The 12,230-nt window shown below is 39.2% G+C and overlaps 1 protein-coding gene across 15 annotated transcripts in view; it reads right to left on the bottom strand.

Annotated features, from left to right (window-relative positions):
• Positions 1-5,994: 5,994 nt before the first annotated feature.
• LOC138736712 (repulsive guidance molecule A-like) overlaps positions 5,995-12,230 on the bottom strand; it is a 44,335-nt gene continuing 38,099 nt past the window's right edge. For 13 of the 15 annotated variants that reach the window (XM_069886650.1, XM_069886638.1, XM_069886641.1 and 10 more), the window contains one exon: positions 11,003-11,709. In XM_069886650.1, coding sequence (XP_069742751.1) covers positions 11,092-11,709 — 618 coding nt within the window. In that variant the 3' untranslated portion in view covers positions 11,003-11,091. Of the gene's footprint in view, positions 6,759-10,592; positions 10,730-11,002; positions 11,710-12,230 lie in introns of those variants that run through there. The other 2 variants (XM_069886652.1, XM_069886651.1) reach the window with 2 other exon arrangements.

Raw genomic sequence — 12,230 nt, 5'->3', positions numbered from 1 at the left:
AATGAATGAAAGTGGCAGGCATATTTAAACTTGGGGTTCCACTCTGCAGACTGAGTCAGGTGCTCTGCAAAATGATTAACAGATCTCCATTGTGGAGGAGTCTACATTGTGAACAATAAATGGAGTACTTGAGATTGTGTAGAATATTAGCTATAGAATATCTAGGGAATTATGATGAAGAAATTATCACACAGACTTTGCCAGTAAGATGGGAGAGAAAAAGCAACCAAGGACATTCCAGACAGGAATCAATTCTCACCTCTTCTACTGAGTCATTTCCTAATGCCTGCCTGACCTTTAACACAATAGAGCTAACTGACGCGATCTAAAGGCTGCAATTAGCGTCCAGCACCACTCAGTCCCCGAATGGCTTTGTTTCAGTGCTGAACTTCAAGAATCTAAAGGGAGAGCTGATGACACTAACAGCCGGCGACCCAACTCCCTGCTGCCTGACAGCCCCCCGCCGCACGACCTGACAGCCCCCCTATCCGTCGCCCCTGCCCTGACATCCCCTGTCGACCGCCCCTGCCCCGACGTCCCCCACCGCAGAGTCTGTCGGGCAGCGGGGCGGGGGGCTTCAGGCAGCGAGGCAGGGGCGGCCGGTGGGGGTTATCGGGGGTGGCCGGTGCAGGCTGTCACAACCCGGCTGGCCACTCCTTTACTGGGGCCACTCTCCGCTGCTCAAAATGCACCATAGTAATGGCGGTTTTCCCGACCCATAAACCCCCACCCAGCTGGAACTGTGTGAGAAACACAGAGCAGTTCCACCTGCGTGGGGGATTATGGGTCGGGAAGACGGCCATTGCTATGCTGCATATTTATGATGGTTGGCACCAGGTGACCCGCCTCCTTCAGATGCGGAGGCACTCTGGAAAAACAGGCCCTTTCAGGTGGGCTGCAGCAGCCTTTTAGAGCTGCCACCTGAAAGGTGAGTCTTCAGGCTGGGATCCACTCCTGCAGGATGCACGAAGATTACTATGAAATTAGCCATTTACATGTGTAAATTGGAAACCAGAAATCAGGGTGCCAGAGAATAGATACTGTGAGCAACTCTTCCAGACCTCTGTTGATTTTTTTTGTATACCAGAAGAATGTTCTTAATTATAACTGGTACATGAGATCAAATGACCAACAACATATCATTTCCCTGTCTTTAGGAAGGAGATATGCAAAATGTAAAACAAGCTGTAGCAATACCTTCAAAGAAATGTTATTCAATTTGTATGGAGGTAAATGCCTTAAATATTGTACCCTGTGACTGTGTTCTTTGAATGAGACCTTGTCTACCCAACACTACAAACTGCTCATTCCCGCTAGCGTAATTCGAATAAAGTCTGTGTGGTTTGGTTGTACTTTTTGTATCTTGACAGGAGCTCGACTTTAACTATTGGAAGAAGCATAAATGGCCTCACCTGAAAAATACTGTTAAGATTCCAGGATAATGGAAAAAGAGGACAGGTGTTATATCTCCTGTGCATGCATGGGAAAATGTTGTTAGATAGAAGTGATTGGTGGATACAAGAGGGCAGACCAGGGATATATGAAGGGAATGAATCACACTGAAATGCTGAATGAGGAGGGGAAATAATGTGTCTGGTGATGAATCTTGTAAGAGTTGGTGAAAATTGTAAAGGATGAACTGTTGAATGTGTAGTCGGGAAGGGTGGAACATAAAGAGCAGCAGAACAGTTTCGAGGGTTGGAGCATTGGTGTGGGGAAATAAATGAAATACAGGTTGAGTGGAAGCCATGATTCAGGAAGAGGGAAGACATTCTGGAGACACCTGTGCAGAATGTCATCAATGCAAGCATGATGGAAGGAATGGAGTCCATTCATGGTGGGTACAAATAACTCATTGTAGAGCAAATCAGAACATAACTATTGGCCAAAAAATTAAGGTGTAATCAGATTTATCTTAATGATATCACAAGATTGCAAGGTGCAGGAGCAGAAGTAGACCCATTGGCCTATTGAGTCTGCTCCACCATTCTAATCATGAGTTGATCCATCAACCCACTCAACCCCACTCCCCAGCTTTCTCCCTGTAACCCCTGATGCCCTTAGGTGTGGGGAAAAAAATCTAACTTAATTACCATTACGCAAACTTTAAGGCAAATTGGCATTGAAATGCAGCTTTTTTGCTTGTAACTGAGAAACAAATGGTCATTCTCTTTCTAAAATAATGGGGGGGGGGGGGGGGGACATGAACATTAACCAGGAAATGGAAAATATTAATCTATTTGGTCTGAATAAGTGTTGCTGATATACAAGATGTATACCCATCATTACATTCAAAATAAATATGAAAATTTTGTGCAGAAATGTTTGTGTCTTATGGTTGATCTTGCATATAAATCCATACATTTGATTTATGAGGGCCAGGTGAACTTGAATCAGGTCTGAGATGATTCAGAAATGGATAACCCTATTGAATTAAGTGAATGTGTAAGTCTTATTTGTTCATATTGCTACTGCACTTCTCTGAAAAGAAAACGATCAGAAATTTAAATGTTATTTACAGCCTGATAGAAGTTGAATCCAGCCATTAAATCCATGCACCCAATTGCACCCAACAAGCCTGTACGATTTGGAGGGTGGGAGGAAACCGGAACACCCAGGGAACACTAACCCAGACATGGGGAGATCACATAAACTCCTTTCAGATAGCACTGGATAGCTGCTTGCATTTCAGCAGGGCATTTTTAAATTTGTTGAGATGACATGAAATGCACAGAGGTTTGAGATTATACTATAGAAAAACAGAGCTGTTACCTCATGAATTCTTATTTATTTGAAAGGTACTTGTAAACTTTAACAATTTTTATTTTGGAATTATAGGTTGATTGTATTGATGATATCTATCTCATTGTGAGATAGACTAGTCTTCTCTATCACTGACATCTTGAAGTTGAGTAGTATGTCATTCATAATACCCATGTTATTACATCGATATACCTCCCTGCAAAAGGTTGGCAGAGTATTCTTCACAATAGAGCTTATATTCCTGTCATATTTCCATTAGCAAAGCAGAATTTGTCAAAGTGCCTCTTATTAAATAATTGAAAGAATAAATACAAGAATAATTGAAAGGTATTTTGTTATATTTGTAATTATCAGCTGATTGTAATTAAGCAGCCAATAGTGCAACAATTAATATTTTAAAGTTGCCATTTTTCCATCAATGCTGTTGCTCTTTAGAATACATTGTCTATAAAGCAAAAGATCACATTGAAAAATAAACTAAATAGTAAACAATTACAGTACTGCACTTTCTTTAATAAAACTTGACTTGAATACATACTGCAGAGAAAATACAAAGTACTGTAATTTGAATGACAATATGCTACAGATTTGCTTCTTGTTTCAATTTTACTTCTACTCTGCATTATCTTGTTACAAAAAATGATTAACATGCTATGCAGTATTTGTATTTTAAAACTGGTTATTTGCTCTGCAACAAATATGCTTGCAACCCACATTACCTTAAAGTCTGAAAGCAGTGGGTCGCATCAGCTGCTTTTACAAGTGTTGATGTAAAAATTTCAATGCATGTTTACTACATTTGCTTTAATTCAGTATACTGATAAATGTGATCACTGATTTTCTGCAAAATGTTGCTTAGTGCTTAAAATTTGAAATATTTGTACATCAATGCACCTGTTCCTTTTAGATATTTTGAGATTGAACTGCTGTGCATTTCCAGCATTTGTCTTTTCAGTGTACGATATCACTAGTTGAGAAGTCTGAAATTTGTCAATGTGCAATTGTAATTGTGTTCAAGATCTTGTTAAAGAACAGTCAGACAATCATTCCACAGTTAAAAAAATATGCTCAATGGAGCTCACACAAGATTATATTTATTATACAGATAGGAACATGCCATTTGACCCAACTATTCCTTTCTTCCTTTGTAAGAAGCAAAACATGAAAATCTGCAGATACTATGGATGAAGTAAAAACAGAAAGCTGGAGAAACTCAGCAGGTCAAGCAGTTTCCTTTATATAGCAAAGGTAAAACTACCCCATGTTTTGGGCTTGAGCCCTTCATCAAAGTATGGAAAATGTCGGCAGGCATCCAAACAAAAGAGTATGGGGGGTAGGGGTGGTCACAATGGCAGGAGGTGATAGGTGGAGAAGGGAAGGAGGGGACAGCAGGGATCAAGGAGAGGAGGGATGTCGAGATGAAGGGAGAGAAATGGAAGGAGGAGAACTGGAAAGAGGATGGGAAGGGGGAGGGGGAAGAGAGCAGGTTAGCAGAAAATGGAAAAGTCAACATTAATGCCATCTGGCTGGAGAGTGTCCAGACAGAAAATCAGGAGACGTTCCTCCAATTTGTGGGTGGTCTTGGTGGGACTATGGACAGACATGTGAGTGTGGGATTGTGATACAGAACTGAAATGGTTTGCTACTGGGAGCTCTTTGTCATTGGTGCGGATGGAGTGAAGGTGCTCAGCAAAGCACTCTCCAACTAGATGGTATTAACATTGACTTCTCCAGTTTCTGCTAACCTGCTCTCCTCTATCCCCTCCTCTTCTTTTCAGCTTTCCAGTTCTCCTCCCTCCCTTCCTCATTACTTCCCCTAGCCATCCCTTCTCTCCTTAAACAGTGCTATCCCCTCCCTCACTGCTCCACCTATCACCTCCTGCCTTTGCGACCACTCTTTTGTTCAGACATTTGCTGATATTTCCTTCCATACCTTGATGAAGGGCTCAAGCCCAAAACGTCAGTTGTATATTTTTACCTTTGCTATATAAAGGACGCTGCTTGCCCTGCTGAGTTTCTCCAGCTTTGTGTTATTTTAAATTCCCCTTTGTACCTTGAGCATGGATAATTCTGCTGAGAAAAGGAAGAATATTCAGTTTTAAATTTAAAAACAAGGAAAATAGAAAAGAATTTGATTTCAATCCTAATTATGCAATTGTCCTTTTCTACTTGTCCAGTCCTTCAGGATATCTTGCTGACTCCCTAGTGCTGTGAGTTTGATGTTGACTAATGACTCCACTACAGATGGAGGAGGACCAAAAGGCAATCTTTTTTGTATTCCTTCTCCAGTTCATGTCAAGCTTCTATGTGCTCCCATTACATGGGCTTGAAGTTCTTTGTGTCATTCTAAATTCTTCTTTACCATTTTGAGTGGCTATTGGCCAGGTATTTTGCTTTGCTTTCAAGGGAATTGAAAACATCTTTAAATCTTTTCCTCCATTCTTCTCATACTGTCCTCCTGTGACAAATTTCAAAATTTATTTTTTGGGAGTCAAATGTCTGGCATTAAAAATGTGGCTACCCCAACAGAAACTGAGGTGTAATTGGACCCTTGGTGATGGGGATGTTGCCTAGGGTAGAATATTGATGTTGGTTTCCTTATCCTCCATTATATTTTCTGGAGATTGCATTGTTGGTATTGCTCCAGTGCCTTGAATTATCTCCTGTAGGTTGGCTTAAGTTGTAGAAGCACATATGAGGGCAGAACCATAAGTTTATTTAATGAAGTTGAGATTTTGATCTTTAAACATAGTAAGAACACAAATGCTGGAGGAACTCAGCAGTCTTGCAGTGTCCATAGGGGTTAAAGTTACCTTGAGCAAGGGCACTGGCCCAAAATGTTGGTTATGTAATCCTTACCTCTTATGCATGCTGCGTGACCTGTTGAGTTCCTCCAGCATTTTTGTGCTTTTCTTTTAAAAATATTTTTATTGATTTGGTAGAGAGAAATATTATGTTATATATTGTCTACATATTAGTTACATAACTTTTATATAATGCAATACGGAATATGAATGATAAGTTATACATTGTCTTGTACACAATGCTCGAATAAAATGGAAATTCTCATGAAAACTTCACCTCATATTCTAATATTATGATATATTCATTGTTGGTTATCTAATTGGACTAATCTCTTCTACTTATAAAGGAAAGTAGAAAGAAAAGAAGAATTTCCCCCCCCCCCCATTCTTATCCTACCCCTCCCTCTAAACACAGTCACCAGCAAATAATATATAAAGAATTGAGTCTCAGCTCCTGGACATCGGACAGGAAACCCCCCCAGAGCACCCCGCCTATCTATTCAAATTATGATAGTGTACATGAATGGAGCCAATATCTTGTCAAGTTCAACCTTGATCTCTTTAATGTTATATCTATTTTTATTTCCAAACTCAAGCAAGACATAATGTCCTGTACCCATTACATATGAGTTGGTGCTAAGCTATCTTTCCATTTCATCAAATTTTCTTGACTGGCTATCAATTCAGTTAAAGTTACTATTTTTAAACGTAATTTCAAGGAAATATTCTCCTCTTGAGAATAACCAAACAAAGCAATACAAGGGCACAGTTTGAGTTTAATCCTAAGAATCTCTGATAAAGTTTGGAAGAATTGTTCTCAAAATTCTTTTAGTTTTGGACATTCTCAAAACATATGAATGAGAAAAGCCTCAAAGATTTATCACAATGTGAATCAGCTTCAGAATAAAAATAACTCAGTTTAACTTTGGACATATGTATCCTATGTATGACTTTATAGTAAACAATGTCATGCACAGAAAGAAGTATCTTTAATCAGATCAAGTGTGGTATCCCAGTCTTCACGTGGAATCAATATATTTAAATCATGCTCCCATTCATTCTTGATCCCGCTCCCAGAACATATTCTTGGATCAAAAAATAAATCAAGGATATTGGTTTCAGAAATTCGAGGAAAATTAGGAAGTTTGGACTGAGCAAAATGCCGAATTTGTAGGTATCTAAAAAAAATGCCTGTAAAGAAAGTTGAATTTAACTGTTAGTTGTTCAAATGAAGCAAAATTACCTCAAATATACAGATCCCAAAAACTGTACCCAATCTAACACACTCCTTGAAAACTGAATCCAAGATAGACGGTTGAAAAAGATGATTCTTTATAATAGGGCTAGCAAGAGAAACATTGAGATAGCCAAAGAATTTCCTAAATTGTGCCCATATTCTCAGCTTATGTCTCATTATCGAATTGACTGACAGTGTGTTTTTATTAAAATCACAGCATCTGCAAACTTTTGTGTTGCATCCTTGATCTTTAAACACCTTTTTACTCAAATGGATGAAGATTGTGTCAGGACACTGATGATATTCCACACTCTGGAAGTCATGCAATTAAGGATTAATAATTAGAGATGTTCAGTTAGATCATAATCTATGGGGTGATGCAGTTTAGTTATTAATATCTCAACATTTAAAACCTGTGATTTTTCAAAATTCAATAGTGGAATTCCTATATAGAATGATGAAATTAGGGGAGTGAGAAAATGAACATTTTGAATGGCTGTGCTTTTATGAAAGAAGTTTGTTTTCCAACCTAAGGTCTGGAGAACATTTCCAAATAATTTTGCTGGATCGGAATATTTGCATAGAAAGTTAGCAGTGACTGGCATTAATCCCTGGAAAATGGGTGTAATCTGCAGCTGTGCATGGAAATTACATAACAGCTTTGAAAAGGATAATACTGTGGCTGTTGTGAAGTGAAAGACAAGTAGAAATTGAAGGAGCAATTCTTGAATCATTGTCTGGATTAGACTGGACAACACGCTTTTTCAAAAGGTTTGCTTCCTGTTCAAACTGAACACAAAGATAATTTCAGATTTTCTGTATCATATAGGAAGTTGGAGAAATATTAATTTTTATTGGATTTAACATGTTTAATCACATAATGATGCTGAGCCAAGCTCTCAGATCAGCTCCACATGTTGCACAACAAATGTGAGGAGCCCAAGGTTTGTCTTGGTCACCAATTTTACAACTGAAGTAGAGCTCATAGGCTTTCTTAATGTGCAGTCATGCTGCGTCTTTGAGCCTTAAGCATCTACTTGCCACAAAAGAATGTATTGCAGCTGTTGCAACATTGATGAAACATTTCTGCTGTATTGAATCTTCCTGGTCAATTAAAGATATTATTAATTGCACTCACTATGCTATTTCCTGAAGAATATGTGCATCAATATGTGTGCAATCTATATCAATGCAATGCACAGCATCTGTCGAGGTGAGATGCTTTTAAAGCCTGTCTGCATCTATCCTGGCTGAGCATGCCCAGGGCTAAGACAACATTTGCAAAACACCTGCATTGGATGCATGCCCAGGGATGCTTGGACTGACCAGAACAGCTTTCTTGTGGGCAATATACTAGTAGACTTAAAATATGACAGGAAATTACAAAATAGGTTACATCTAAAGAATGGTATGTGATAAGAAATTTTAAGACAATTTTTCAGCAAATTACATAAAATACACCTAAAGGTGTTCTGGAAGTAAAATCTTTGTTGTTCAGTGTTATCTATCATGTTTTCAAATCAGTCTTTGGCTACCCCTCTCCATCTGTACAATCACCCGCAGATGACCAGCCACTTGTAATTACAGGTACTTCCACCGTACATTCATGTTCCGTTCTGGCCGGCAGTCATATCTCAGAATGGACATATATCAGAATTGCCCTCTATTCCTGCTATAGTTTGTTAAATACAACATAGTGGCCACCAAGGCCAGTTCTCATGAGAGATTGGTCACCACCCAGCTCTTGCAAGAGGCATTATTTTCCACGGATAAGTCCAATTTTCACTGTAATCGTGTAAATTTTCATTTCAGAACTCCTCCTCTAGTGATGTCAAGGAAACGTGCTTTGAAGGACCCAACAGCATTTTTTTTTAATTATGCAGATTTCCTTCTCTGGGGAATGAGAGAGATTGAAGAGGCAGAGAGAACAAACAGCAATCTGCGCATGCATTCCAAATCACAATGTAGTTTATGAGGTGATGCCACTGCCCCAGTTACCTGGCATCACCTCGGGCTCCCTGCAGGAGCAGGAACATTGGGCTCCTAGCAGGAGTGGGGTCATCAGCCTCCCGGCAGGAGCGGGCACATTGGGCTCCTGGCAGGAACAAGGGAGAATATGACCTGTACAGTTTTCAAAAAAAATTTCAGCCATATGTGGAGATGGACATAAGTCGGGGAGTCTGTATTTGAGATGGTTGACATATTGAAGTAGAAGATGAATATGAAATATGTGTTTGAGTGTATTCCTGACCTTAATTGCATTGAAATACACTTGCAGTAAATTATTTAATTAAAACTTATTTTGAATATATAACTTTTCCATTAATGGTGGGGCGTATGTTTTTTTTGTAAATTAAAATGAAACCTAGGCAAAAGAGGGTTGAGAACCACTGCCCTAAACTATCGTATTCACACCCTAACCAACTGTGTCTGGATACCTCTTTCTGCTTTGATGCTACTTAATATCTATCTCTTTGGTTATCTGTGTGAATATTCCTATTCACAACTAGATGTAAAATATAATTTATTGCCCAGTTTAGCACCTCATTGACATCATGTAGGGTGCTATAATTTATCCTTATATCTATAATATATTCTTAGCTAACTGATCATTTTTAGATATTTACTTGAATAGATCCAATATATACTCCACATTACTCCACAGATATAACTGGGAAGCACAGTGAAACCAAGCATAAACATGCTGTTATTTTACACACTTAGAGTTGCAAGTCTTTCCAAAGGAAATTAATACCAGACATTGTTTGATAGACATCCGGCAGCAAACCTACCCAGACTGTAACTCACATTAATGAAGGTGAGACAAGCCACCGACACTGCTCAGGGATTCTCATGCAAGAAGCAGCAGAACATCCTTTTACTCCAAGCGAAAAGCAGTTTTGTACATCTTTTCTTCTTTGGTAGGAATTTAACTGACCATTTCTATGTATCTTTTGAGCAATAGTACCCAATTTGTGCATTATAACAAGGTTTGGTCACACAGAATGTAATGCCAGTTGCTAACAGAAAGGGTAGGGGGTGCCAGTAGAAAATGTTTACAGGTATTCAGACCTTGTGAAAGGAATTGTTTAGCAAATCCATATTTCAGATCGGAATGAATTTCAGTTAACTGCTTTCTCACCAAACCGTGTGGAAAAATTTACTCGCTTTTATCGTTAACCAATCTTGTATCTGGATTGTGGATTTTGTGGCTTGCACAGAACAATTATCATTAATTACTTGCTGAAGTAAAAGGTCAGCAATGACATAAACTACTGATTAACAAAGTCTTATGGAATAGCAGCCCTAACATTGCCTTATGTTAGTACTATTTATAGTATAAATAAGGCAATTTCTTGACTCTTATGGGGAGTCTGTTGGTTCCTCAAGTTTACATTTGGCCTTATCATTTCAAGTCCCCTCAACATTCCCACATAGACATGTCTGTCCTCAATCACATCCGTTGCTAGAGTGAGGCCAAATGTAAATTTGAGGAAAAACTACTCATATTTCTCCAGAAAAGCCCTAAACCCAGTGGCATGAACTTTTTTTTTCTGATTTTGGTAACCCTCACCTCTTTCTGGTTCCATTGTTTCCATCTTTTTACCTATTCCAGTTCATACTTTCTCTCTAAACCCCCCCTCCCTCCATTCCCCCTCAGTGGTCTCTCCCTCTACCTGTCACTCCACTTCACCCTCCACCCTGTTCAATGCCCTATCACCTCTTGGCCCCCCCACCCTGCTTTTTTTTTCCCTTTGATATACATGATACTCAAAATGTTGACTGACCATTTCTACCCATGAATGCTGTCTGACCCACTGAGCTCCTCTATTGTTTGTTCAAGATTCCAGCATCTGTAGTTTCTGTTTCTCTGTGGCTGATTGTTTGACTGAAGCTTCTGGATTGTACTGTGCATTGTAGATATCTGACAAGACAGAAAAGTGAATAGAGTAGGCAACATTTTGTTGACTACAAAAATGCAATGTACATAATTAGCTGAGCTTAATTGTAAATATAAACTCAGATAATTATGATCATTTCCACATTGGTGACAATATAAGTCTGAAACTGGAGCTAGAATCATTGTTTGTGTGTTAAGAATTAGATACTCAAAGGATCTCAGTGTGGCGGCTGAATGACTGAAGTAGCAACTTGATCTCAAAACCATGAATTAAGTGTAAAAGATGACAAGGCAGGGTGGAGTTCTCATGTGGTGTTCATTATTGGTAAATTCAACAACATCCTTTGTAACTTCAGATTTGGATTCAGTTTTTAGACGCCCAGGATTTAAAAGAGAATATCCTTGTTGCAAAAGAGTATCCATAGCACAGAAGTCAACAATGGAAGGCAGCAAGGGGTTGGTCCACGAGGCACATAGTTCCTGAACACATGAACCAACTCCTTATCTGGGTATAACATTTTTGCATCTTCCACAGCTCTGAATGTTGATAGTGAAACATTAGGATTACCAGTCACCAGAATATCAAAGACACAACACTCAAAGTAAGCATCTTCTATTGGCAGTCCCTCTTTGCATTTTGCTTTGGCCCTTTGTACATTGTGGAGGTGAGCATTCCAGGACAGCCTTTTCTCAAAAGGGCAACCTGATAAGCAGAGTTGCAGGTCCCACTCCTCCATATGTGAACTTGCCACTTCCTCTGGCATGAGGATGGCAAAGCTCAAGTGATGACCCACCTGGCGCACTATCAAAGTTGTGCCAATGTAACTCGCTTGGATCTCCACGTGGCTAGCATTCATCTTTTTCTTTATAACCAGACTGTTTGCTCCATTTCTTTCACCACCATTTACAGAACCATCAACAAATGCAGCAGGAACATTATCAATTTCGGCTTGATACACTTTCTGATCAATGCATTCCTTAGAGTTCTTAAAAATAGCTGTAACCTGTAAACCAATGAAAGAAAAATAATTTGCCTCTTAATTTTAAATTCTTTGCCACTCTCATTCTCTGAAACAGTCTAATCTTATTCACTATTACTTTGCACTGAGAAAGGATGAGAACCAATTACACTGATTATGCTAGGAAATTCACTTGTTGAATAAGAGAAAGTTCAAATTGGTGTAGGAGTTACATGCCTGTTCTATGGAATGGAGAGGAATGGTTGAGAAGGACACAGATATGTGGCAAGTTGAATTAATGTTAAACAAGAAAGTCTGCAGTTGCTGTGATTGTAGTTTAATACACAAAACTGCTGGAGAAATTCAGCAGGTTATGCAGCATCCGTAGGAAGCAAAGATCTATGACCAATGTTTCAGGCTTGAGCCCTTAATCAAAGTATGAGCAAAAAGTAGGCAGCAAAAAGTTGGGTGGAGGAGCACCGTGCAAAGGTGGAAGAAAAAATAACTGAGATGATGGGGGAGGGGTGTAACTCACTGAATAGAGAAGGAAGGGGGTGGGGCACTGG

This window comes from Narcine bancroftii, chromosome 6 (assembly GCF_036971445.1).
Source record: "Narcine bancroftii isolate sNarBan1 chromosome 6, sNarBan1.hap1, whole genome shotgun sequence".
Taxonomy (NCBI): domain Eukaryota; kingdom Metazoa; phylum Chordata; class Chondrichthyes; order Torpediniformes; family Narcinidae; genus Narcine; species Narcine bancroftii.
This window is presented reverse-complemented; position numbering and strand designations above follow the sequence as displayed.